The 27,338-nt window shown below is 38.0% G+C and overlaps 1 protein-coding gene across 1 annotated transcript; it reads left to right on the top strand.

The window, feature by feature from the left end:
• Positions 1–1,132: 1,132 nt before the first annotated feature.
• Positions 1,133–27,338, top strand: CSRNP3 (cysteine-serine-rich nuclear protein 3). Its single transcript, XM_010567426.1, has 4 exons — positions 1,133–1,280; positions 16,676–16,935; positions 23,834–24,130; positions 25,653–27,338. The coding sequence occupies exons 1-4, from the start codon at positions 1,133–1,135 to the stop codon at positions 26,694–26,696; spliced, it is 1,749 nt and encodes a 582-aa protein (XP_010565728.1). The 3' UTR covers positions 26,697–27,338.

Raw genomic sequence — 27,338 nt, 5'->3', positions numbered from 1 at the left:
CTTGGTTGGAAGTGGGCTCTGGAGGTTATCTAGTCCAATTTCCTGGATGGAGCAGAGTGCAGCTGGCTCGGAATTAATGAGTCCTAAAGGTAGCTGTGGGGATTTAAGAAGTTCTGTTTCAGTGAGGAATGTAAATTTCTTTTTTTTTTTTCTTGCTTTCAGTGGGATTTGGCAGAACCCTGTAGTAAGCCCGTCGTGCTAGGTTGTGTGTCCTCCTCAGCAAGTCTAGCATGTCATCAGTCCTAGGCAAACTTTTTGCCTGGATAAGTATCAGCAGGGCTTGCCTCTGCAGTGCTGTGGGTGGCGTGGTGGCAGCTGCGTGTCCTCTCAGCAGGCTCCAGCTGTTCTTGATCTTGCCTCAGTTAGTTAAGGGTACACTTTCTCCTTAATTATGTCCAATTTGCTTTATAAACTTCTACTCAACCTCAGGAATGTATTAGGCATCTCATTTCTTAATGTGGACTTTGGGAGGCAATTGGTGTCTCTGACTGGAGTGGGGAATTTCTGAATTCCAGGCATTTATTGAGCACTAAATTGGTATATGGTCTTTGTGACTTCATTGTCTTTTATCTGTCCATAATGTTGGAATTTCTCAGATGGATTTCTTACAGGGGTGATGTGAACACTGATTAGGTCACATATATTTGGCAATGGGAACTGTAGTGTTCCAGACGATTTCTTCTTGGTTAATTTCATCCCTGACTGTGAATATTCCTTCCACCTGTGGCAGCCAAGGGGGAGACCAGGTGAGGGTGTTTGAAGAGAAACTCCCATTTTTCCCTTGTTTGAAATTTCACAATATAACCTAGAAATCAGGGATGCTCTTGACATCAAAATGGGGAAAATACTCCGTAAAAGCAATCTGTTACACATTGTTCTAGCAAAATAACCATCTCCTTACATGTCGAGTATGACTTGTGATGGTTTTTTTTCTTTCCTATGGTTTCACTGTCTTCTAATTAACTGTATCTAATTTCATACGAAATGGTTATTCAAGACTCGAAGTGACAACTTAGTGGTACGTCTAAGTAAAAATTACTTTGGAGGTTATGACTGCATACTCTGCAGTTGGATGTTTCAGTGCCTCATTGCTTCTGTTCCTGTTACAGGTGCATGTGACAGCATTGCAGCGATGAGTGGAATTTTAAAGAGGAAGTTTGAAGAAGTTGATGGCTCCTCACCTTGTTCCTCTGTGCGGGAATCAGATGATGACATTTCTAGCAGTGAAAGTGCTGACAGTGGTGATAGTGTCAATCCATCAACTTCGAATCATTTTACCCGTAAGTACTAAAGTTGTGTATCTAAAGAATTCTTCCTGTTCCTCAAAATAAAATAAATTTTATGGTTAGATAAACATGATGATTTTAAATGGAACACATGAGAAAATGGACTCTCTGTGGTGTTCAGTTTGTGACTTGGTCAAAACGACTTAGCAAGCTTGCATCCTTTAGCCTTCTTGTTAACAATATAAAACTATTTGTCACTGTAAAAATTTGAAGTCACTTTGAAGCCCCTACCTATTTACTATTTGAATTATGTGGCTGTTCGTAGTTAACCGTGGGAGCTCTGATTAAGGTATTTCCAACAGGTATTGTAGGGAAGGTGCTTTAGGTAAGTTTGTTTTCTTTAGTTAAGTGTAGTGCAGCTGTCAGCTGTATGCGGTATTGTATTGGTGAGAGTTCTCCTCCAAAGGAAATAATAAGCTTTCTTTTATTTGGAGTTGAGCAACATTTTGTATGGGACACATTATTGCAGTAGTTTCTGTTCTTCATGTAGGGGAGGGTGTCTCTGTACTAGGCAATGGTTTTGTGTACAGGTAAGAATTTGGTTTTAAGTTAGCAAAGCTACATGTGCAGCATATATATCTAGGAAGAATAAATTTACAGCTTATATTTGTAGTTATGATATTTGCTTTAGGTGGTTATACTGTTTTAACAGTGAACTGCATGTTTTAAAAAGCAGGGGTTTGCCTCCTTCAACTCTGTTGCATACAGATCTTCCCGCTGGAGTTAGTGCCTGTAAAGCTGTTTTCTTAAGACTGTGGGCCAAGGAGTAGGTGAGGCTGCTCATCACTGCCTGTACAAAATGTGATCCTTCCAACTATGTGGTTTAGATTGTGGCTAGAAATCATGTTGGTGCCATGTGATATGAATGTTCTTATAACCGATTCATCTACCAAATGCTGCTGTGCAGCTTGAGCTAGGGTTTGGATGTGAGGGTCCGAATCTTCGTTGCTCTAGTATGGAACACTCCTGTGCGAAGGGTTACACAGGCACAACTTTTCAAATGTGTTTACGTGTGTAACTATCTTGTTGGTATTTTATGTTTAAGATGCAGTACTAGTAGAGGACCTATTTTATTGAAATGCCACAAAGGAGTAAGTGACCCAGTAAATCTCTTTGGTAGTATTAAGAAATAGCTTGGTGACAATATTATCTGCATGCTGATCTTTTAACTTTCGCATCTGTTTAAGGACTTGGATGATTATTCATCATAGACTGAAAGCAGTCCTTTTACATCAGTCATTGCCACCCACATAGAAGACAGCAATTTTATTGTGAATACACAGATAATACAAAGAAGGCTCGTAATTCAGGGGAGAAACTTGGAAGCTGTAATACATGCATGTAACAATAAGTTTTGGTTGTAGATGACACAATAAATAATTTAGTTTTGAATAAAATCTGTAAGGGAAACTACAGCATTTCAGTGTTATGATTAATGATCCATATAACTGAGATGTTTGTGGCCAGAGTAATAAATGTTTATCTGTGCACATACTCGCACGCACACACATACATAGAAATTGTACATACTACATTTTTTTTAAAAATACATCTATATATCAGTTGGCGATCTGGAAATAGAGTAAATTGTTTGTATGTGAATTGATACTACTGTTTAATAAGTATTGTCTTTAATATAAATGCAGCGACCTAAATTCCAAGAAATCAATTCAGAATAATCCCAGTATTATATAGGGCTGGTTTGGGAAGAAAAGAATTGAACAGGTGGCCTTGGTGCAACAGCTGAATAGGCAGATCTCAAGGTCCTCAAGGAAAAGACTCTTGGTGACTAGTTTCTGTGCCACTGGAACATGGCATCTTTCAGTGTCTCACATTCTGCTTTGCTCTTACTGTAATGCAGCGTACTTTCAGGAGCTTGATAAAGGTGATAATTTTTTATTGGTAAGAAAACAGAGGATGTTGATGCTCAGACGAAGCATAGAATGGAAAGGTGGGTTTATCCCTACCTAATTACTTGCATCTTGCATCCAGACCCTCTTCCAGTGTGCATCATTATTTTGTAACTTTACCAAGAATGCTCCATCTTACACCTGATGGGGAAGTCAGATTTTGTTAATTTACTGTTAAAATGCTGCAAGTGAGATTTTGCACCTTCTTCTTCTTTCTTAATATTAAAGCATATCAGTTATATGTTTACACAATCAACATCTACCAATTGAGCAGTGTTAGAAAAATCACTTAGCTAGCCTTAGGCATATCTGCTATATATAAGAGTAACTCTGCACTAAAAAGCTGAGTCTTAGTGATGATGTATGATAGTAAAAGTTAATATGTGTTTGCAATAAAAATTAATCATGTTTATATTTAAAATAAAAGGAGTAAAGATAGTTGACAAATGCTGAAAGATGTTTTTAACTTGATAAATGACTACCTCTAGAAAAAAGTTTTTTTGTTGAGATTGGATTTTTATTTTGTTCTATTCTTCTCACATTTTCTTGAGTCTTCATGTGCTTTGATTCTGGAAAGAATGTTTTAATTGGACAATTGGTCAAATTCTTATATGCACAGGATTTGTTTTCCTTTTGGTGTGTATTGGTTGACATCAGTTGTGTGTGTGATGCTGGATGCTCTTCAGGGCAGGAGCACTTTTCTTTGCATGTACTTACTTTTTTTTTTTTTTTAAACATCTAGATTTTTTTTAAACAGTATTATTTGAAAAAGCATATTCTGAGTTCTAGGAAGTGACAAAAAATGAACTGATCCTACTGAAGTACTTGGCCCTGTCTTGTCAAAGCAGAATATGTGGAAATTGCCCATGTTCCTATGTCATGAGTACAGGTGTCTTACACAGCTAAGTGATGCTCACTTGAAAACTATGTGCAGATGTGTTGTACAATAGTGAAACTGTTAACAGTGTACGTTGAAATGTGTTTTGTTCACTTTTTAAACACATTCATCTCACAGAATAAAAGATAAGAGCTTTCCTATGTTGAATATTTGAATCCATACTTTTAAGGACATGTGGAAAGGAAGAGTTCTGTGGGACTTTTTCAGTAAACAGACTGAAAAGAGCCTGTGCAGAAGAAAGGCTGGCCAGATTCTTTGCCTCTGTTACGTGCCTGAGTACCTCCTTGGTGGAGGTTATCTTTCTAAGCCATTTCGTGACACTTTGTGCCATTTTCTTTTCTCTTTTGTGAGACACTTTCAGATCCAGTGTACGGTCTTCCTTCCAGTCTGTGTTCATGTAAGTAAATCTGAAGTTCAGTATAAACTCTCTTTTACTGACTGGAAATATGGGGGTTGTGGGTGACCTGTAGTCAACACCAAGATCTGTATGTTAGTTCTTTAACTGAGCTTTTAAAAAAAGCCTCATGTGGCCCTCTAAGTCTTATTTTTTCTATCTAATTGACCTGACAGAGATTATTTTTTAATCTCTTGTAGCTACAACTCTTTCAGTGCTTCAGCAAGCAGGCAGTTTGCATATAAATCTATCTGGAATAGCTGATGCATCTCAGTATTTACACAACCCTTGAAACAACATGTATTGGGTCAGATAAACAAGAACCTTTCAGCTATCTTGCTCCATTACCCTTAAAGGTCAGTTTAACCTGCCAGCTAAATGAGGCACACAGCTGCTGTGGATCATTCAGGTGGGGCAAAACCACGAGAAGATAGCTTTGATCTCAACAATTAACCCTGTAGTGTGATGGCAGAAAATACATGACTGAGACGTCGTCCCTAAGTGCTATCCATTGTGACTACTACACAGGGAGAGGTACAGAGTTTCTTTAACAATATAGCCATTTAAACAAATCAAGACAGCAACAACAACAAAACCAACAAAACCCCTAGCCTAAGTTACAGACATCTTTTCCTGAGTCAGGAAATGAAATTACAGTCCATAAAGCATAGACAACTGTTACCAGGTTCATAACCAAAAAATAAATAAATGTAGTATTTTCTTGGTCGGGTATATGTGTATATATCTGCACATTTTTAAATCTCTTATCAAATGGTCCACTGGCAGATAGAATCCCTACCGTCTTTTTTACTTTCTTTTTTCAGTCTATTGAGGTCATTCCAGTTTGATTCAGCAGGCCATTAGTCACACCACAGATTTACCTTAATGGATGCCAAAGCATATTACTAACCAGTCCACGTACCTGTCCCATTTCATGGCCCTTCCTCCATATCAGAAAGAGGGATGTTCATCTTCAAGTAGCAGTCCAAGCATGCATTGACATTATTAGTCAGGACTAAGAGCATTTGTTCCCCTATTTCCTTAGAGGCACATGGAATACAGGGCAGGAGCACACCCAGTGCCATTTCAGCTCCTTTAAATTGCCCTGTTGAGCTAGGGCACCGCGCTGCTGTGTTTCATCAGCTCCACAGCAAACTGTCTTTGGAATTGCCATTCAGGATGTCAGTAAAATGCCCTGACAGTTCCTGTGATTGTGGGTGCTGAGGGATGCTGGGTTCCACGCTCCAGCTCAGGTGTGGGGGATTCTTCCTGCCGTGTGGAGGTACCTGCCCCTAAATGCTTGATCTATTTTTCTGATGAAGAAAAATATCTCAATTTAAGTTGCAGAATTGCATGCAATTGAAAGACCTGGGAAGACCTCATCAAGTCCTGTCTTTTGCAGATTGGTGCTGATAAAAAAATCCCCATACCACATTAATCACAGATGCATCTCTTAAGAAACACACTTAGAGGAGCTGCTGCTTTCCTCTGCCATTTCAGCTTCAGTGTAGTGTAGCTGGAGCTTTCAGAGTAATGCCTTTATTGCAGAGGCTCCTCTTCTTCACTTGCAGAGGCAGGTGAAATATCCAGCACCAGCTCATCTGATAAGGTGATCTTCACCAAAAGGAGGTAGAACCATCGCAGAGTCTAGCTGATAGCTTCCATCAGTTATCTGTATCTTGCCATTAACATTATCACTGTCATTAGCAAGGTTATCCTGCAGCCAGCCATAATCATAGGTCCTGTCATTCTACTAATTAGGGTACTATCTTTAAGAGTATTGGATGCCTTAGGTTCATTACAAATGTGGCTGGTCAGTAAGGGTTCTGAGAAAACCCTTTGGTCTCTAAATGCTCTTGCCGTCTTTTCATTTTACTGTTAAAGATAATGACAAATTTGAAAATAAAAATACATTGCCATTGCACTTCTTTCAGTATACCCTTAAAGTACTTTTTGAGTATTCTAGAGGTGCTAACATATTGAGATTGCCTCATCTATGTGGCCATGCAGGACTTGGAAGAAGGTATCAAATCTTTAGGAAGGTCTGGCTTCTCTTAAATTACCTTTATGTGAAGGATAAAGTTTTATTTGGTGTAAGGTCAATAGCACAAGGCATTACCTGAGCTTTGAGCTTAAGCTGCATTTTTAATTGCTGGTTAATGATAAAATCTAAATGAGTTAGAAGTGGTGATGCTGGCTTATTATGGGAAAATACTTAGAAGGTGTAGATAAATGAAGGCACTCTTTTTTCGGGGTATCTTGCAATTATTTATATTGCCTGCAACCAGGCTTGCTTGGAATTTCCTTGTTAATGAGGAATATGTTCTTACCCTTATTTGTTGACTTACATTATGAAATGCAAACAGAGTGAGAGATTCTTGGTTTTGATTTTAAAGTAAGTCGGCTCACCTGGGCAGTAAAAACCAAGAAATGCAAAGAAATTCAGTGAAATGTAGTGCAATGTCTTTGCTCAAATACTCATACAGAATGACAGAGCAGGGTTTGCCATGACAGGATCTTGCTTGCTGTCTTTCATCTGGAATAGCAACTGTTGTAGAGGGAGTTTTTAAAAAAAATGTAAAGAAGGCTCCCTCTGGTTTTTAGAAGGATTTGTGCAACTAATTCTATATTTTTGAGAAGTTCTCTCCTATAAATTAATGCATTTCATATACTATACAGAGGCACAGGTTTTTCCTTACATGATGGTTTTGTTGGCTTAGATAACATGTAAACAAATTTTTTTTTGTTGAAGATGTTTATGACACATACACAGAATATTTTTGCAAATGCAAAGTCACAGACAGCTGAATGAGTAGTTGTATTTGTATCAAATGGCTGTTCGCAGAAGTCACCCATAAGATGGGACAAAGGATTGCCTGTAGTGTCTTAGGAGAGTTCAGCAAATACAATTGTTATGCATGGGTGTTCCTGCAAGGATCCGTGGTTGCGTCTTTCCTCATCACACTGGTCAAAGGTGGGGCCAAGGTCAGAAATAATCATCTACAAAACAGCAGCTGGCATTTAGAGTAAATGGTGAGGCAGAGAGCAGTTAGCTGTCTCCACTTCTTCCCGCAGGCTGATGATATTTGCAGAATGGAGAAACTGGACTAGTATGATGAATGTCACAGAAAAGCGTTCTGGAGATAGAGGGTGCTGAGGAAGTAAACTTAAAGCTTTCACTGAAATTTTAGCAGTAAAAATCCAGCTTTTAGCATGCATCCCAAGAATTTAACATTTCTGTGAGATTTCAGACAAAACTCTGACAGTGAGGTAAAATGCTTAGCTAAAGTACAAATGAAAAACTTCTCCTATTCATGTCAAATTTGTCTGTGAGCTAGTATTTTTCAAAAACCTTTTCATGTGACATAAATAAATCTAGCATTAGGCAAGCATTCCCATCGAGCCCTTCCTGTGAGGTGAATTTAGCTTTGGCTTTACCCAAGAGGAAGGTACCAGAAGGATGAAGCAGTGAAATGCTACCAAGGTAGGTGTTGCTGTTCCACAGCTTTGTCCCTGTCCTGTCCAATTTGCACTACTCAATTTACGCCTTTCTGAGTATGCAGTTCCCTTCAAGACTTGCAGGTTCAAATTAATTTTAGAAAATACCCCCCTGCCCTGAAGCTCACGTTTCTTTGGGAGGGTATATTTTATGTCACAGCATTTCCTCTTGGTGTGGATTTCCAGCATGTAGGAAAAATGTTTCATCATTAAGTGTTTAAAGTTTGTAAATTTAGTGTATGGAGACTCCTAGAAAAATATCTTTTGGGAGGCAGTGGGGTAGAAAGTGAGGTAGGAGGCAGAGGTAGAAGCAGTTTCTGGAATATAATCTTTTCCCAAGTTCCTGTTTTCTATGAAGACTGCAAAGCGAGCAGGCTTTTATAAGGGGTGTTCTGACCTGGATTACCGTGATGGATTAGGCTTTGCTGTTCTGTAGTTTTAGACTTGATGAAACACTGCGTGGGAAAGTCACGGAGCAGGTGGAGAATGGTGTTAATCCTTCCTGCCATAGTGGTTTATATGACACTAAGAGTATGTAAAAAGCAGACAAATGGGTAGTAGAGTATAAGAAAAGCAGCATTTCCTCTGGTCTAAGAGAGCTTTAATCCAAAAGGCTGCTTCATACACGTTTTTTCCAGCCTTTTGAAATTTTCATGTGCCTAGGATATTTCTGCGCTGGTGACAATGAATTGCTTTTTCCTCATTGATGCAAGAGTGCTAGTAATCTGCTGGGTAGCCATATGGTTCACATTTATTTTAATGTGTCTTTGACATCAGGAGAATAGCTGAGACAGCAGAAGAAAGTGCTTATGTCTTGGAGTTCAGCCAGAACTGAGATCATTTATGTTTCGTAATCAAAGAACTACCACTTTTCTCAGTAAAAAATGTTTGAAAAACATGATGGGCTTAAAATGTCATTCCTATCAGGATTTTGTAAAATTAGGAAGCAGGCTCTGTATTTCATAGACGAATATAGCAGCAGCAGGATCTCTTTCCAGGTGGGGGGGTTGGATTCTGATTTGGCTGCTAAATGCGCAGAAGGAAATGCTCTGTCGTTCACAGGTTTCACATGCTGTAGCTCCACTGCCCAGAGAGGAGAATGAGGATGTTCAAAGGTGATCAAAAAGTGCAGCTGTATAGTCCATTATATGTATGTGAGAGTAATTCAGGAAAACTTTGTTTCAGTCTGCCAGCACATCATTGCTGTTGCTTACCTATTTCATCAGTTATAATTTATTCATATACAAATGAGACTTGGATGATTCTCATAAGGGGACACTGAACTTCTACTGTAAACGTTTATTTTTCCCCTTTGGAAAATTACTTTTCTTGGGATTTGGGAGTTGGACGGGCCTATGATGACATCTGTTACCAAGACATAAGAAATATGTTATGAATAACTACTATAAAACCTGAATTTTTCAAATGCGGAAAGAGTTGCAGGGTTTGTATCTTTCATTTTTCACAAATTCACAAATAGATAAATACGGTTATTCTCAGGAGAGAGAGCAGAAAACACAGCTTGAGGTGGAGAAGTAAGGGGCACCAGAAGTAGCTTCTGAACTTTATACCAGTTGTGGGAGGAGGCAGTGGCTGGGGATGGTGGGTGCAGGTGGCACCGGCCACTGTCTTCCCCCGACGCGCCTCTGGGCTGGGGTCTTCCTAGCTTGGTTGGTTCCCGTGGGCGGGAAGGGCTGGCGGATAAACAGCTCACCCCCGCGTGCAGAGCTCAGTGGGAATCTCCTCTGCTTCTAGCTTTCCACTCCCGTGCTTTGAAAATACCCTGGTGTGGGGTAGGGAGAGGAAAGAAGGGCGCACAAATTCAGAAGTTAGAGAGCTGCCAATACATAGCTTTGAATAAGCTGTGGAAAATGAGCTAGTAATAAAATTTAGTCTCCCAATAATACATAAAATGAAGAAGAAACTTTATTTGCAATACAGAAGGTAAGTGCAAAAAAATTCTTATAATTATGATCCTGTTGGTAGGAATAAGGTGATGGCAACCGTTATTTGAAACTAATTTAGCAGCAGGACTTGGTGCTTTTCTTCCATATAACTACAACACTAAGGAGACAGGCTCTAACCATAGTGTTCTAGTTACATTAAAATATTTTACAAAAATATTGGCCCTGTTTTGTTACAAATCTGTATTGCTACATCTTTCTTCACCCTTGTCTAGTTGCACATTCCTGTAGACATATGTTTAACCTTTTCTGCCGTAGAAAATGCTTTATTCCCTTTTATTAACTGTTGATGAACAAAGGCCTTTCTTTGTTTTCCAACCTCACGTGACTTGAATGGCTCTCATTTTTCTTACCTTCTTCATTGAGGAGTCTTTCTCCAGACCCAGAAAGTATTTCCTCACTTGCTATGTTTGTTTGGTGACAGAATTCCAGCACAGATCAATGCTTTGTACAACATAATTTAGCCAGGATAAATCTGATAGGGAGGTTTTATTGTCAAGCCACTATTTGTAATATTTGCCCTTCGCCCATTAATTGTCATTGTGACAGAGATCTGTGTGATGCAGCAGCCTACGCAAGAAAGAACAGCAGCCATGGGAGCTATTTTACAGAACAGTTTTATTTTTTAAGGCTACTGTTATTTCCATGATAGCTGGTTTGTTTTTTTTTTTTTTACGTTGATACTTTCTTCAGTTCTGACTTTAAAGTTTTATTTTTAGAGTATCTTTGAAAAATGAATTAGTGGGGCCTCCTGTTTCATGCAGACATACAGGACACACCGTGTCCGGAAAAATCATTTAATGCACTTGATCAAGTACCTATAAGCTTTAGAAAGAAATCTGAGGAACACTTGTCTTTCTTGTAAACATCTTGTATGCCATTACTGTTAGCCACTGGGCGATAAAAATTGTACTTTTTGTTTTGATAGGTAAAATGTTACCAATTTAAATTGCAACCATTTTAATAAAAACGATGGTAATAAAAGTTATGACTTAGTGTCCCAGTGTAGGAGATGGTCCTCAACTATGTGTATAATTTACTACCTATGGGAACACCCAGAATGATGTTCGTGTGTTTATTCTATTTTTAATCTTACGACAGTTGATCTTCCCATGTCTTGTAAACCACAGGCTGGGTAACACAGCCTTAGAGTCAAACCTTAATCTGTGTAATTTGGAGGGGTCCGGGGCGGGGGGTGGTGGTGGTCGTGTAGAAAAAGGTTGTCTTGAATTAGACAAAGTTTGTTTCATCTCAGTGTGCAGCCTTATGAATAAATTGCTGAAATCTTAAATTTCTTGAATGACTGCCAAACAATCATCTCTATTCTGTACTAGTCAATGACTGAAAAGGGACCTTACTGAAATATTGAAAACTGAAGGGCTATAATAAAAAAAACTTGATACATAGCATTTAGGCATTGCACTATTCTGCAGGTCTCTGGCTTGCCATGCGGACGTTGTTAAATTTTGGAAACCGTAGAGATTCCTTGTGTGTTCAATAGCCAGAGAAGTGCATAAGCCAGGAATTGTGTGTAAAGAAAAATGGCAGAAATATCATATGTGGTCATGAAATAAATTATAACTGCTGTGGATAAACAGAATTTGCTGTGAGGGAGAGAAGTTAATAACTGAGGAAAAGATGAATAAATGCATCCTACTGTGCATGTGTGTGGGCACATCATGAACAAAAAATAGCAAAAGGGTAAACACAAAGAGCAGGTTGTGTTTCCAGGATGGGTTAACCATGCTTGGGTTAAACAATTTTTTGCTGTTCAAAGTTTTCCTTTAATTCTTTTGGCCTCAACTTTAGGAATTTTGTTTACAGACAATTGCTGGTTTTGCCATAAACGGTCTGGCACAGATGACCTGTGCTGTGGATGTTAGCTCGGGTTGAGAGCTGCACGGGTGGGGCTGTGCTGCGTCCAGATACAGCCCTGAATCTGCAGCAGCTGCTTTTGCATGGCAAGGAGCTGCTAAGGCTACAGGACCTGACTTGAGTCCCTGAGGAGGCAGGCCAGTTGCCAGCACATTATTAATTTGGGCTCTGTTCTGCTAAACCCAGAAACTGAGCCACTCAAACGTCAAATGCCAAAACCCCAAATTTTGGCAGTTGATGTTATTTCAGAGGAGGAATTCTAACAGTCCTGTTTGAAGACATCTATGTCTGAAGACCTTCTTCAGATATAGTGACCTTTTCTGAGAGATAGTTCTGTCGTGATAATTATGTGCTTAACAGTATCATCCTTCCCTCCTGATAATTGATACATTTTATGCATTACAGTACTTATGCATCTGTCAAAAATACTTAATTCCATATAGTCTTGAAACATGGAACTAAATATTATATTAATTTTTTAAATACATGAGAATGGAGTATTTTTTGCCTTCGATGGAATATATCAGACTTGTAGTATATAAATGTGTTAAAGATCATGTGTGATCCACAGGGCAGTTTTAGGTGATGATGACTATTCCTATTCCCTCTGGCATCCTCGCTCGCCATGAACTGCTAGACCCAAGATGGTGGTGTTCATTTTCAAAAACCACCTTCTAGCTCCTGTTGACAGCGTGTGTCCAGCAGCTGGTAAAAAACCACATCTCTGCCTAGCAGACTGCCTGGAGTCAGTATCACCCTTTTTGCGCAGAACAGATGATAGTGGCATCCACTGATATCACTTGTTACACGGGCAGATGGCATGTAAATACTTTTTTGAGACTGGGCAAGCAAGGAAGCCGTTACTAGATCTCTTCTGGAAAAGTGTGGTATTTACACTCTCTGTGGATAAATTTTTAGGTTATGAGCTTTTGCTTCCCTGCAAAACCTTTGAAACTGACTCCAGAGAGGCATGCAAGCCTTGCACAATCTGTGTTCCTCACTCTGAAAGGAGCTTACTAATTGATTAATGTCAGTAAATTTTGTCTGGGCATACGTTCATACTTTGTGATATATCAATAAATTTGTATGTTGTATGTTCTTCTGCTCTGTCTTGAGTTAAGCAGTGTCCTTAGCAGTAATTACAACTGATTTGAACGTACTATTTAAGGCACAGTGCATGCAAAATAACATATGCCTCTGACTCTTGATAAGATGATCTGAGAATCTGAGTTCTGCTTGGCTTGAAGCAAAAGGACTGAATGAGTTGTAGAGCACTTTGTCCCTGATGTTGGAAAATGTTCAACATTTCCATTCAATATCTAATAATAATTTTTTCTGAGGTCACATTAAGGCAGGCCTGTGCTCAGAGATTTTAGAAAGTATAGTAGAGCAAGAACATAGTGCCTTTGCGGTGCTGACTGTGCTTCCTTTCGTGTCCTTGGTTGCAATTCTCCAGTCCCCTCACTGACATTTCTCATCTATGCTTTTGGGTAATCAAATAAAATCCTGTAATCTTTTGCAGTTCCTGCCTGATCTGTTCTTGTAAGCAACGTTCTCATAAATATGAATATATTCTGGCTACTTCCTAGCAGTAACATAGAAGAGATGACTATAGAGTTATTCACGGAGCCTTAGCTCTTCCCGTTAATGAGCTCTTGGGTGAGACAGAAGCAAACCCAAAAGGCAGGATGTGTTTCAGAAAAAAGTAATCCGGTGTCATCTGAGGGCTCTGAATGTTTACATGCTTGTTTACTTACATAGATTATCATATAATTTGTCTGACTCAGAACTATAATGTTAATAAATAAAACCATGAACTTTAATGACATTTAGAACAAATGCATGTCAGCTCTCACGCTGTCTTCAGTACAGTTGTGTAGTGCTGGGTTTATAGTGCTGGTGGTGGTGCAGTTACAGTATGCCAGCATTTTCTTGAAGTTCAGCTTAATTCTATTTTAATACAGTTTTTGTCAGTGATATATTAAAAAACCCAAACAAACAACTTTGATGGTGTGGCATTGACAATTTAATTACTAAAAGTGTTAAGAACTATAAAAAAGTTCTTATGCAGAAGAAGAAATGCATTAATGGGTTCTTTAAGACAGCTCATGATAACTACAATCTTACATTATTAATGTTAGTGGGTAGTGTGTGAATAAAGCTTAAGGTTGATTATGTATAGAAAGTAGTATGAAAGTAGTATGTCTTCTGTGAAGAGACTGACAGTCTTAAAAAAAATGGAAGCACTTTTATTGCAGCATTTGGTATTCCTGCCAGTAAGCAGCCATGTCAGGAGTTCCATGGCTAAGGTCTGTACCAAATTACTATCAATGTAGACCTTATGTGGTAGATACAGAAGTTTACAGGTAAGGATTCAGAGGCATTTGCTAGCTTGTGTGATTTACAGGCACAATTATCGTCTATTTCCTCATGAAGCTTTTTTTTTTTTTTTAATAAGATTAACCTTCTATTTTTCCTTTCCTTTAATATTTTACTGTAGCTTTATCTCTCATTCCATTTGTGGCTGGTTCTTTTACTTGGTAAAAAAGCTGCTTGCCCTTCAGTAGCTGTCAATATTTCTTCCGAAATAGAGCCAAGATCCAGCTGAGATCCAAATAACATCAATACTGTTATATCAGAAATTGGATACATCCGAGAATGCTTTAGATACCTCCTTCAACAGAAGCGGGATTGTTTTAATATGAACTTTCCTGTGTGTAAGAGCGTATAGGCAGTGAAGGTTCTGACTGAGTATTTGCTTTCATGCTAAATTGAATGAGAATATCACAATATCAAAATTAGCCTGTCTTCCAAACTCTAAAAATTTGCTTTTATTATAGTTTTGTTTTGAAACTGTGGCATATATGAAAAAGAATAGTACATTAAACCAATATTCAATTAATCATGCAAAATTGACACACCCCTATCAACTAGTCTCTTCTAACAAAATAACCATCTTCCCCCACTAAAAGCTTGCTATAAATATTTTTGACAGGCTTTGTTGATAGGAGATTTGCTTAAACTTGGTTGTAAGTTTAAACATGCCTAATGTAACAGAATTTGTCTTTTGATTCCTCTGTGTTACATCGTATACCTTTTTTGGAACACCTTTCACTGAGAGCATGTAAGTGAATATAGGGCCTGAGTTTATTTACCTATTTTGTATTTATAATCTAACATACCTGCAGCATATCTGTAGAAGTGCATGTTACTTGTATAATAAGCCATGCTTTTAGCTGCTTATCCGTATTTAGGAAAAATAATAATATTTCAATGTTTTACTGAGTCCCAAATAGTTTTATGATTATGTCAGTAGGGCATACTGTCTGTGATTTGGTTACAGGACTATATTTTCTAATATACTTGGTTTCCATATAGTTAGGTAGAATATGCTATTTTTTGGACTGAATCACTTCATGTAAAAGTTTGGGGTTTTTACATTTGTGGTGATTAACATTTCACTACATAATAGTATTAGAGAATGAACTATGTTTTAACTGTGACAATAAACCGGACCTGTTACGAAACCAAGGCTGAAGGCCAAGTGCTTCCAACCTCTAGAGGTGGTGCAATTTTAGATTAGCAGTGAACATCATGTTGCTGTTATTGCTTTTATAGAATGGTTCCAAGTCTTTCAAGGGTGGTCAGGCACCTTTTAAATCATTTTACTGCCTGAATTCTGGCAGTTAGGTCTCTCATTCACACCTGCCCAATTGTTGCCTGTAAACTGCAAAGCAGTGACTTACTATCTACCTTCTCAACATCCTTTTGCCATTTTGCAATAAATCAAATAAATCAGGCTGCTCATCGTAAAACCTAAGGAGTGTCTCTTATCTTTCTCTAACGTTTGTGTCTCTTTCATTTTTTCTGTAAAGGCTCACCACTGTTACCGGTGAGAAACAATAGATCAGTATCTTTGGAAGGCGTTACTAAATGTCTGTAGAAAAAAGAACCATATTTAACAGTTAAAATTTGGCATTTGTTTTTAAACAAATCCATTTCATATGATACTGCGTATGTTTATAAGAAAAACTGAGCATGAGATCAGAAAAGAATTAGAAAAACTAGATTTAATTTTTTGTCAAAATTTGACACATTAAGACTATATACACACACGTGTATTCAGTGGAAGGCAGCAGAAAGAAGGATGAAGGTAAACAAAAAGGAAGTGGATCTGATTGTTAATCAGCATTATTCCTATATTATTCTGTGGTGATGATGATGGTATGCATTTCTGAGACAGGCTGAAACACTAAAAACATTGCCTTTATAGTTTTTCTAACACTAATTTCTCACATTTTAGATTATAAGAGATAGGAATCTCTTCTGCCAATGTGATCCAGTGTTTTAAATATGTAGTTACAGATCTCTACAGCTAAGCCTTGCTGACAGAATAGTAACAGTTTGTATAGACCTGTGAGGGACTGGGTCCACTGTTCTCCTCACTGCTGTCACATGCAACGTTGTTTTGTTTGCAGGGGTTTGAAGAGGAGCAAGTCGCTGTCTTTGAGGTGACACTGTGAAAGAAGTTCCTTTTGCTGGAATTTCTTGGCTTCCTTGGTAAAAGGACAAAACGTTTTTATACCGCTATGGGAAAACACAACTGTCCTGGCCAAGAATTTCTGTTCCAAAGCAGACAATAGTGCTCATGATTATAGCAGTTTGTAATGGCTTCTAAGTTTGCATATATGGTAAATATTTCTAAGGTTATCTCCTCATTTAGACTACACACCTTGGAACTTCAGTGTGTACATCGTCAGGTATTGTTAAGGTAAATGGAACTACACAAGTGATGGATTTGCTGTATGACTCCAAGTTATCATTCATACTGTAATCTGCATCTGTTCTAGCTTCTTCAATCCTGAAGAGGGAGAAGCGGAAGAGAACAAAAAATGTGCATTTTAACTGTGTTACTGTGTATTACTTCACAAGAAGGCAAGGCTTCACCAGTGTTCCCAGCCAAGGGGGAAGCACACTGGGAATGTCTACTCGCCACAACAGTGTACGCCAATACACGCTTGGAGAGTTTGCAATGGAGCAGGAGAGGCTTCACCGAGAGATGTTAAGAGAACATCTAAGGGAGGAAAAACTCAATTCTCTAAAATTAAAGGTAAAAATTATTCAAGTCTTTGATCCCTGCCTTATTTAAGTAAATGACCAGTGTCAGGGCTATATGGGCCCAATGTGTTTCTTAAAACAAAACCATTTCCTTTCCATCAACTCCATTTCAATCAAAACAATGGCACTTGTCTTTTTTTTTTGTTTTACTGAAGACATACTGATATTACCAAGTGCTGTTGTAGCTCTTATTGATGCTTTACAGGGAGACTGTTGTTTACTCCCTGTTTTCTACAGAGAGGAAAACAAAGGCAGAGAGTGGTGGAAGTTAGAACAGGGTGTCCAGCAGAAGTCTGGAAGTGCCAGGAAGAGAACAAGTCTTCTGAGCCCTTGCACAGTGCCCTGTTAGACAAGGGAAGGATAACATCCTAAGTACAGCAAGTGAAACAGCTTATCTGCTTGGCCAACTTGAGCAAATTTGGTGAAAAGTAAGAAACAGTAATACTAAAAATGTTTTCTTTTTTCAGTGTACCAATTTGTATGTTTGTGCGTCTTTAATATTTCACCAAAGGATGTCTGTGTTAGAAGAAACGTGTCAGACAATTTAACTGGCTATATCAGTTTAGCTAGTCAGAACAAATCTTGGCTAGAGTTTTGAAGCTGTCGGTTTAAATACAGCACAGGAGAGGAGAGAAACTGTGTATTTGAGTAAAAGAGAACAGAGAAGAGGATTGTGCTCTTGGAAGTGTCCCTTCTGCCCCTTTAAAACTGATGGCAAAACTTCTGATTTTGTTATGTTTTTGTACTGGATGAAACACTTCCTGTGTAATGGCTTGTGTTATATGTATATCCAGGGCTCTTTTTCAGATTAATCCTGTAATTAAAAGTGAATAGTATTTAGAATTGTAACTGAACTGCTGTGGTCCATAGCCCCTTCTTTTGTGAGATTATATCTGTTTCAGATACTACTACAGTTGTCCAGAGCAAACTGGCACCCTCTAAGTTTAAGAAATGCCTTTCAGCACTTTTCCCATATAGTGAACTATGTTCATGAGTTCTATGTCTGAACTCCTGAAGGAGTAAGACCCTTACTATTACTTTTCTCAGTCTCCTAGTTGCTTTTTATTTGAATAGCTAAATAGATTCTTAAATAGTTCATAAAACTTGAACTGTCATAATGAAAACAAACAAACATAAAACCACTCAGGACAGAGGCAAATTAAAGACAGATATTTGGACAGGTTGGAAACCAAAGGCTAGAGTGTTAGTGACTTATCACTAGATAGAGATTATACCTCTAAACATCTCGCATCACAGGATCTTCAGAGCATCAAGTGTGAATTGAGCTGTGTCATTGTAACCGATGACTCTGTGTAGATCCCTTGGCTGACTTCCAGGAATCAGCTCAGAGAGTGGAATCCCCAGTGGAGTAAAGAATAGTAAGGCATGCAAATATTTCACTTTTCCTTTTCTTTTTAGAGCTAGAAAGTAACTCAAGAAAAATCACAGATCCTATTTACCTGTAAAGATTGGACGAGGCTTTTTAGCTTTCATCTGTATGGAGTAGCGCGTGGCTCTTTGTGCTTTCATAATTCTCCTCTTGGCTGGGATGGATCTCCTTTCTTCATTAGCTTACTTCAGCCCACTCTTTTTTTGGGACATAGACGCTACTTTCTGCTCTTCTTCCAAATACAACACGTTCTTCCATCTCCCCAGTCACTTGTTTGAGTGGATGATAATCTTTACTGTGACTGTTAAGTTCCTCTTCGTAAGTACTCAGTGAATAAGGAGAGCCTGATTTGGATTCCTCCCTGTGTCCTAATCTTAATTGTTTCCTTTCACCAAATAGAAAAGTCCTTTCCCCTACACCTAATTCAGCAGTGGTGGGATTCTTTCCTCACTGAATCCTGAGAGTGGCTTAAAAATGGTAACATCTTACTAGTGTAAATCTTTTCCTAGAGTAAAATATTTCTCTTCACTCTAGAGCATGTATAAAAACATAGGGAACAGAAAACTTCCTTCTTGAACTAGTCTATTAAACTCAGCTTTGTTGCATCCCTGATTATACACTTGCGGTAAAAAAATAAAATAAAAACCGTTTTCCCTCCCAAAAGCAAACCCAGGAATCACTGAATTAGTGAGGAGTCACTGTAAAGCACTGGGCATGTTTTATTTGCTGAAGTCAGCTGGACCGTTCCCATTATAGAGATGGAAGAGCTGCTTGGTCATTCACATGGTTTCTAAATGAACACAGAAAGAGAGTGCTGCAGCGTTTCAAGGTGATGATGTCAGTAATTGTGATCTTTAATGAAAATGTACTAATCAGGATTTACATCAAAATTACTGTACATGTGCACAGAAAAATGAAGGAAATGAGAAAATGAAGTAGGGCAAAGTTTGCTCAAAAAGGGTTTTCTGTTTGAAAACCATTATGCAAACAGAAAGTAACATTTTCAATGTGGTTTTCAATTTGTTTCCCTGGGTTTTTAAAATTTTTTGCATTGGATTAAAATATGCAAGTCTGTAGATAGAAAGCATTCTCTCTTGTAGAATTTGTTAAAAAAATAGAAATGCAGGAATATATTAAAATTTAGTCTCCATAATTTTAGGTACTGTTTGTTATTTTCTTGCTAAAAGTGAAGAGGCAAATAAGAAACTTCTCTTAATTAAAAGCAGATAAAGACTTTAAAATCATCTTCAAGTCACTTCAGCCATTTAGCACCAGCACTTTGGTGTAAACACTGCTGACAGTGGCATAAACACTTGTTAGCAGCAGAGTGTGAAAATTCTAATGGCAATCTGGACATGAAAGCCATCTTGTCAAGATGAAAGGTACAAGGTAGGCTTTACTTTAGTACATTGTCATTTAAGAAAACATTATGAGTAAGCACAGTAAATTAGCTGGAATAGCCCTTGTTGCTTACTCATAATGTCTGCTCAAATTAAGATCTATGAAAATGATTAGCATGACCCTAGTGATGTTAAGGCTCCCGGGTCTGTGGACACAATTGGTTTCTTTTGTGGGAAACTGTAAGGAATAATTTCCAGCTAGGGCAGGCAAAGGTGTCTAACCTAAATTTTTCACGTTTTACAGAGGTTCAAGTGAATTTCACCCAAAGGCTGCACATATTCACTGGCCCTTGCCTTGTTCTGTTGTTCTGACATTAACCTTTAGCTTTATGCGAGAAATTCTTCCCACCTACATATCAAGTTTAATTCACATGAGCAATATTATGACAATCAAGAGAACTTAATGTTCCCCTGAAGTTCTGTACTGGAAAATGTATTCAATGGTTCTTGATAATCTTCTTCCTCTTGTAGTTACCCAATTACTTGCTTGAGAAATGTTCGAGTCTTTCATTTCATTAATTCATTCGTTCTTTGTGTGACAAAATTGAGAAAAAAAGTCAGAGGAGACAACAAGGAAGTCATCCAGCAAAGGAGTCAGGAGCTAAGGCGCTCTGAAGTGGCAAACTGCTTTCTAACCCCGCTTGATGCCCAGGTGCTTCACTTTACAGCCTGCTGGATGCATACAGTATTCAGCACGTGACTGGTGTCCGTTCCTTAGTGCTCTACTGCTGTGTAGCAAAGCAGTTCAGATTTGCAGGAGGGGGAGGAGAAGAAATACATGACGGGTTTGGTATGGTTCTATAGGTGCCTTTGTAAGCTGAGCAGTTACAGCATTCACCTCATGGGTAAGTGCCTGAAACTTAATTTTTATTAAATAGTAATTGAATAAAATACTGAAATAATTAGAGAAGCAGGAGTTAGAATTCTTCCCCTTCCCCGGTTTCAAACTGAAATTCTGGTAGGCAGTTAAATAACAGTGATCCGCTTAAGGGGTGATTTGAGCCTTGTGTCTTTAAAATGAGAGGAATCAGAATTCTTAGGTAGGTCATTCTCCAATTATATTCAAAAAAAAGAAAACAAAGAAACATAAATACACTGTACTTAGTTGTACCTAGCTAACAAAAATTGAAAAATATAAAAAAAAATCAGGGGTGCCATTCTGGATTTGAACATTCAGGCTGAGTTGCATGTACAGTGGACTGTTCCCTCCCGCTAGCTTCAGGCAGCTAATTCAAGATACATTTAATAACTCTGTGGATTTACCTGTCTCTCACTGTAGATTATACAGAAAGGATGACTGCTAATGTTGTCTTTCCTACCTTACTAAACGAATATGTTGAAATACCTGGTGTAAATAATCTCTCCATTGTCCCAAGGCCAGGCAGAACTGATTAGGGAGCTATTGCCCTCCCTTTTCCTAGCCACTGTAAAGTGAAATGAATAATACAAAATAGAGTAAGAAGACAATCTGAAGGAAGTTTGAGAGGACATTTAGAAAATGCCTGCATTTAAGATGAAGAAAGAGCTAGGAGTATATGCACATAAAGGGATTTGAATGTTATAGGGATAACAGACATGGTAAATAAACTGAAACATGAAATAAAATGAAGGCACTAGACTCTGAAGGCTGCAGTTATGGAGAGCGATTGAGAACACATTGAAAAGAGAAGGAAACAATAATGCCTATAAAGTGGAGTTGTGGAAGTGGCAGAACACCTCTGCATGAACTAAATACAGTGCTGAATTGCTAAGAAGGGATGATTACTGATCTCAGGAGAATTTTTCTTCGTGCAGCGTAACGTGCACACGTACACTGTATGTAAGGACTACCAGTCATGACAATAAGACTCTTCTTCAGATGGGAGAGTATTGCTTTTAACCTGACTTTACAAGTCAGGAATAATGAGGGTTTTTTTCTATGATTGTCCTACACAGTTGTTATAAACACAAAACTGCAATTGCAAAAAAGAGTAAGCAGTCAGTAGGAGTTCACCATCGAGTAATTCAGTAATGCCGTAAATGACAGTTACAATCCAAAAGAATGTGGAAAGGACAAACTGTTAATATAAATGGGAAAACGAAACAGTTGGGAATATAATAAGAGCAGAAATAGTGGAACGTGTAAGATTCGGGACTGCTTTCTTACATGTAAGATGCATACCTAGATGGAGGTGACAGGATTTAGTAGCAGAAAAACGGGGAGTTACCTTTACAGTGGTAATTGTTAAATGTCTAAAAATTGAAATGCACAAGAAACAGTCAGTGGTGGTTATGACTTTAGTATTTTATCTGTATTTAAAACTGGTGTCTAAAAATTTATTGGGGGATACTAGGCCAAGCTGAAATTTTCTGCAAGTAGATAAGGCAAAACAGAGAAAGTACGTGAATGGCTGTTTTTCTGTAGATAAGAAACATCAAAACTACATTCACTGAGGCCCATTTTCTGCGGTCATGGTGATGCCCATGATGAAATCTCAACAGTGTGTAATTATCACATAGTTGCACCATGTTTTTTTCTCAAAAGTATAAGACCAGGTGCTTAGCTAGTGTAAATCAGCAAACTCATCAATTGACAGCATCACCTAGAGCAGGGTGAACACTGGGAATCTGTTTTGTTTGTGTGTTTGTTTTTCCATTTTAAGCAAAATTATTTCATAGAACAATAATAAAAGAAAAAGGATTTATTATATGACAAAATATATCCCATAACTGCACTTGCTTCATGTTTGCTATGTAGTACAATGCTCAATCTGAGTAATTTGAGATTGAGAAAATACATTTTTTGTAGTGAACGTCATCATCCCTCTGAACTTTGTTTTAACATTTGATACTCTTTTGGGTCTCAAGCAGTTTTCTCTGTAGAACTTTTATAAACCCTGTAGTTGTGTTATCTGGCAGATATAACCAGTGAGCTCTACCATGGATGGGAAAATTAACCTTCCTTCAGTGCAGTAAATGTTTTTTTCTTTTCTCCTTGAATATATACACTCCTTTCTGTATGAGATGAGTTACAGGAGCATGGTACAGAAGTGTGCTATCTTATGAAGGTGGCACTGGATGTTTGTGCCTGATGCTTGTGGCCATTTAATTTTGAAACAGTTTTTGAAAGGTTTGGGAGCTAGACTATACATAGGTAATAATATAGTGCCAGGATACTTGTATCTACAGAGGCTCAAAAACTCATATCCCTAGGAAAGGAACATGAATCCTCTGATAAACTTTTCTCAAGATTCTCCGCAAGAGGTTAGTAGCTTAATTCCTTTTTTCTAAGTTTATTCATTGATTAACTACCTAAGAATAATTTGGACTCGTTAGTGAGGTACTAGAATCCACAACACCACAATCCTAAATGAGTTATTTTCAGGACCAAAGAGGACTAGAAAGAACTTCGGAAGAACTATATGCATCAGCTCTATGAAATACATTGTAAATAAACATGAAGTAATGTAGGTGGAAAGGGGCAAAATTAAATGACTTCCAGGCTTAAAATTGTGAACTCAAGAAGCAAATATAGACATCTGCCCAAACGATTAAGTGGAATCGCTGCTTTGTGACCTCAGCTGTACAAACATCAAACAACTTGTCAAGCTGAAGAGGAACATGATAGTGAATAGTATATAAAATACACAGGTTTACAAATCTGTGACGCACCGTAATCTGAAACAGTGTTGGTAGTATAATTACTATCTCAAAAGGGATATTGAAGAATTTCAAAGAGCCCAGAGACAGGAACTAGAACCAATTAAGGGCTCAAAAATTATCTTATGAAACAATATAGAAAAGACTAGAATTTTAGAAAGGCATGACATCTGGCAAACAGTGACAAATGATAAGGGACTTACTTAAAGAACAGATAAGAGATTAGAAACTTACTTAGAAAAAATATTAGCTTCATGACAAACATGAAACTAAAAATGTGTATTTAATTCACATGTTAAATGGGAAGGAACTGCCTTTTCACCCCATCTGTAATATTCTGGTACTTACTGGCAGTCATGCAGCATTTTTACATTCGGCTTTCCACATTCATAATGCATTACACATACTTACATCTATGACACATGTAGTTTAAGGACTTTGTTAATTGTTCTATCCAACAGATGACAAAGAATGGTACAGTGGAATCTGAAGAAGCTAATACGCTGACACTGGATGACATTTCTGATGACGACATTGATCTAGACAACACCGAAGTAGATGAGTACTTCTTTCTACAACCCCTGCCGACAAAAAAGCGAAGGGCGTTGCTGCGAGCTTCTGGAGTGAAGAAGATCGATGTGGAAGAAAAACATGAGCTGCGGGCCATCCGCCTGTCCAGAGAGGATTGTGGCTGTGACTGCCGTGTGTTCTGCGATCCAGAAACTTGCACTTGCAGTCTTGCAGGCATAAAATGTCAGGTAAATGTCTATATGATTGTCATTATTTAACCATCAAGGGGAGGGGGAGGGGTGTGTGTGCATGCACACACATGTACTTTTCGTTGTTAAAGTTATAACTACTGGAAATTAAGTCAGTTAATTATTAGACAATAGCACTTGTGGATCTCAAGCCAGTTTTTTAAGGCCCAGATTTAAGGGTATACAGTGTGCAATACAAACAATCTCCTTAAACATCTTTATTTTATGATTGGTGTAGGCACATACATTGTTTAGCGGGTTTTTTTTGTTCTTATACAAATATTCTGCTCCTCATATTCCTCTTTGGCCTTTATCTAAATATGCAGATGCAGACAACAGAAGAATAGGTAGCCTGCAGATTTCAGAAGGGATATTACATGTTATTTTAGAGACAATTCACATACTGTCTGAATGTGAATTATAGTCCAAACTCAATGAGAAACAATAAATGACACACTGTGGTATTGTCCTTTATTTAACGTGCATGATACTTAAAATGCATGCCTGATAACTTTGCATGTAGGCAATAAAAATACATCTGCTAATATAGCAGGTAGTTCTTCCTCGGCAGGCTGAAAGGGTATTTTGTATTGTACATTTACATAGTGTCCTATGTACAGCTGTAAATGTCCTAAAATGTTCCCTAAAAGATGTTTCCACTAATTCTCCTGAGTTGTTGTTATGCAGCTGAGTTGATTTCTTCCTGAATGCTTTTTTCATCATCTCTTATATCCAAGCTACACTTTCTCTATTTTAAATAATATATTCTCTTTGCTGTTCCTGTTTTCATTTTCACATGTGGCGAAGATGTACTAGGTTGTGTTATATGGTTCTCCTCCGCATCATATTTGATGTTTAGGTATTATAGCGTAGATGAAAATCACAGACCTTAAGCTACCTAATCAAACTATCCGACATGGGGATTCAGTCATGTTTTTAAAAATTTAAGCTGGCTATTATTAGATATATAAGTTCTGCCCACAGTCTGTTGAGCCTTCAATATTGCATCTATAATTGACTGGATTATCTTTTAAAATGTAAATGAGTTTTTATTCCTACTTCTGTGGTCAGGTGTCCCCATTGGCAGCTTTATAAAGGGGTTTATATGTAATTCATTTTGTTTCAATAGGTTTCTAGTTCCCATGATTTTTACAAAATTTTAAGACTCTTTCTGGTAATGCTTTTGCCTGGATTTGAGCACAACGTGAAGTAAAGCTGTAGCAGATCCATAAATAGAAAGATTACCCATTTTTTGTTCCACTGTGTAATGCTTTCACCTATGGAAGAGAAACATATTTTTCCTACTCTGCAACATTGTTGCATGTATGGGTCCCTTACTGTTCCTATCAGTAGTGCTAAATTCCAGGGCTAACTCTCTGAATTATTGTTAGGTTTGGCTGTTCTTACAAGTACTTCTCAGGGTGAATCCCACTTCACTATTGTATTTCTCTAGGCTGCTAGGTTCTGTCGTATCGCCAGGCTTATGCTACGTATTGTTAATCTGTATTCTTTTTTTTAAAAGGTGGATCGTATGTCTTTTCCATGCGGTTGCACTAAAGAAGGGTGTAGCAATACAGCAGGTAGAATTGAATTTAACCCTATCCGTGTACGGACTCACTTTTTGCACACAATAATGAAACTTGAATTGGAGAAAAATAGAGAGCAGCAAGTTCCGGCACTAAATGGCTGCCACAGTGAGATAAGTGCACACACTAGTTCTATGAGTCCAGGACCCCATCCAGTTGAATATTCAATTGCAGAAAATTTTGAGATTGAAACCGAACCTCCGGCTGCGGTTATGCATTCTCAGTCAGCCGAGGACTTGGACTGCCCAGGGGAAGAGGAGGAAGAGGAAGATGGGAGTAGCTTTTGTAGTGGAGTTACAGATTCTAGCACACAGAGTTTAGCCCCTAGTGAATCAGATGATGATGAAGAGGAAGAGGAAGATGAGGAGGAAGATGATGAGGAAGAAAAAGCAGATGATTTTGTAGAAAGCATGGGCTCCCATGCTGATATGGTGCCTCTTCCTTCTGTCCTTTGCTACTCTGATGGAACTGCTGTGCATGAAAACCACTCTAAAAATGCCTCATACTATACTAACTCTTCAAATCTGTATTACCAAATAGAGAACCACGTTGCTGGCACTGCTAACCAGATCGGTGAGACTTACTCAGAAAGGGATGCTGTCAAGAACGGTAGTCTTTCTCTGGTGCCTTACAACATGACTTCAGAACAGTTTGTTGACTACACACGGCAATCAGAGGAAACTTTTAGCAGCTCTCATTACCCTTCTGCAAACCCCTCAGTGATTGTTTGCTGCTCATCTTCTGAAGGTGACAGCAGTGCTCCATGTAACAGTTTATATGCTGAGCATAGGCCAACTCACCCTCAAGTGGAATTTCACTCATTCTTGAAAGGTCCTTCTCAAGATGGCTTTGTTTCAGCTTTGAATGGCGACAGTCATGTACAAGAGCACCCTGCTGAGAATTCACTAAACCTCCCAGAAAAGAGCAGACTGCATGAAGAGTGCATCAAATCACCAGTGGTAGAAACGGTACCTGTTTAATATTAAAATTATTCTAGGACTGACTTCCTGTATTAAAATGCACTCGCATTGGATTTCCTAGAATCTTACTTTTTTAAGAGGTAGACAACACTTGGACTATAGTCAATGTTCCAGACACATTTTGTTTTCGTATGCTACACTGGCAGTGGTATTGCACAAAACTAGTTCATGTAAAGATTTAAATAAAAATAATCAAACTGTCTTTTGATAAAAAATAAAACGCGTAAGTAAAAAACACACCCAACATATTTCAAAGTAGCCTACCTATCAAAGTATGTGAGACCTGCCAAGCTATCTGAATCAAAGCTTCGTGTTTTTGATTGTCGGGCCTGTGCAAGATTGTTAAAAATGATACTTTGAAATAATCATGTTTAGAGTCCTAATTTTCAACATATCTGAAAAGATGGTAAGTTTAATGTAAAAGTAACTACTGTACAAAAAAAAGTTTTAATTGTTCTGTACTGTATGTATTTTATTTATGGTAGTTTAGTACTCATGTTTTGATAAAAATGAACAGCATGTTCATTTGAGCAGAAGATCCATAGCTAGTTACAAAGAGCATGTCCACTTTTCATCTGGAGTACCTTGTATTCTTCCTTTTGTTTTTTCAATACCATTTCTGGTAAATTATCTTGAAACGCA

Source organism: Haliaeetus leucocephalus, unplaced genomic scaffold (assembly GCF_000737465.1).
Source record: "Haliaeetus leucocephalus isolate CR32 unplaced genomic scaffold, Haliaeetus_leucocephalus-4.0 Scaffold1, whole genome shotgun sequence".
In the NCBI taxonomy this organism is placed as follows: Eukaryota; Metazoa; Chordata; class Aves; order Accipitriformes; family Accipitridae; genus Haliaeetus; species Haliaeetus leucocephalus.
The sequence above is the reverse complement of the archived record's forward strand: the minus strand, read 5'-3'. Positions and strand labels throughout refer to the sequence as shown.

What these genes read in the sequence shown, in the direction of transcription:
- CSRNP3 (XM_010567426.1), top strand. Translation starts at nt 1,133, where the DNA reads ATGAGTGGAATTTTAAAGAGGAAGTTTGAAGAAGTTGATGGCTCCTCA. An exon ending in AACTTCGAATCATTTTACCC is followed by an intron (nt 1,281 to 16,675) that starts GTAAGTACTAAA and finishes CATCTGTTCTAG; the next exon opens with CTTCTTCAATCCTGAAGAGG. An exon ending in TCAATTCTCTAAAATTAAAG is followed by an intron (nt 16,936 to 23,833) that starts GTAAAAATTATT and finishes TCTATCCAACAG; the next exon opens with ATGACAAAGAATGGTACAGT.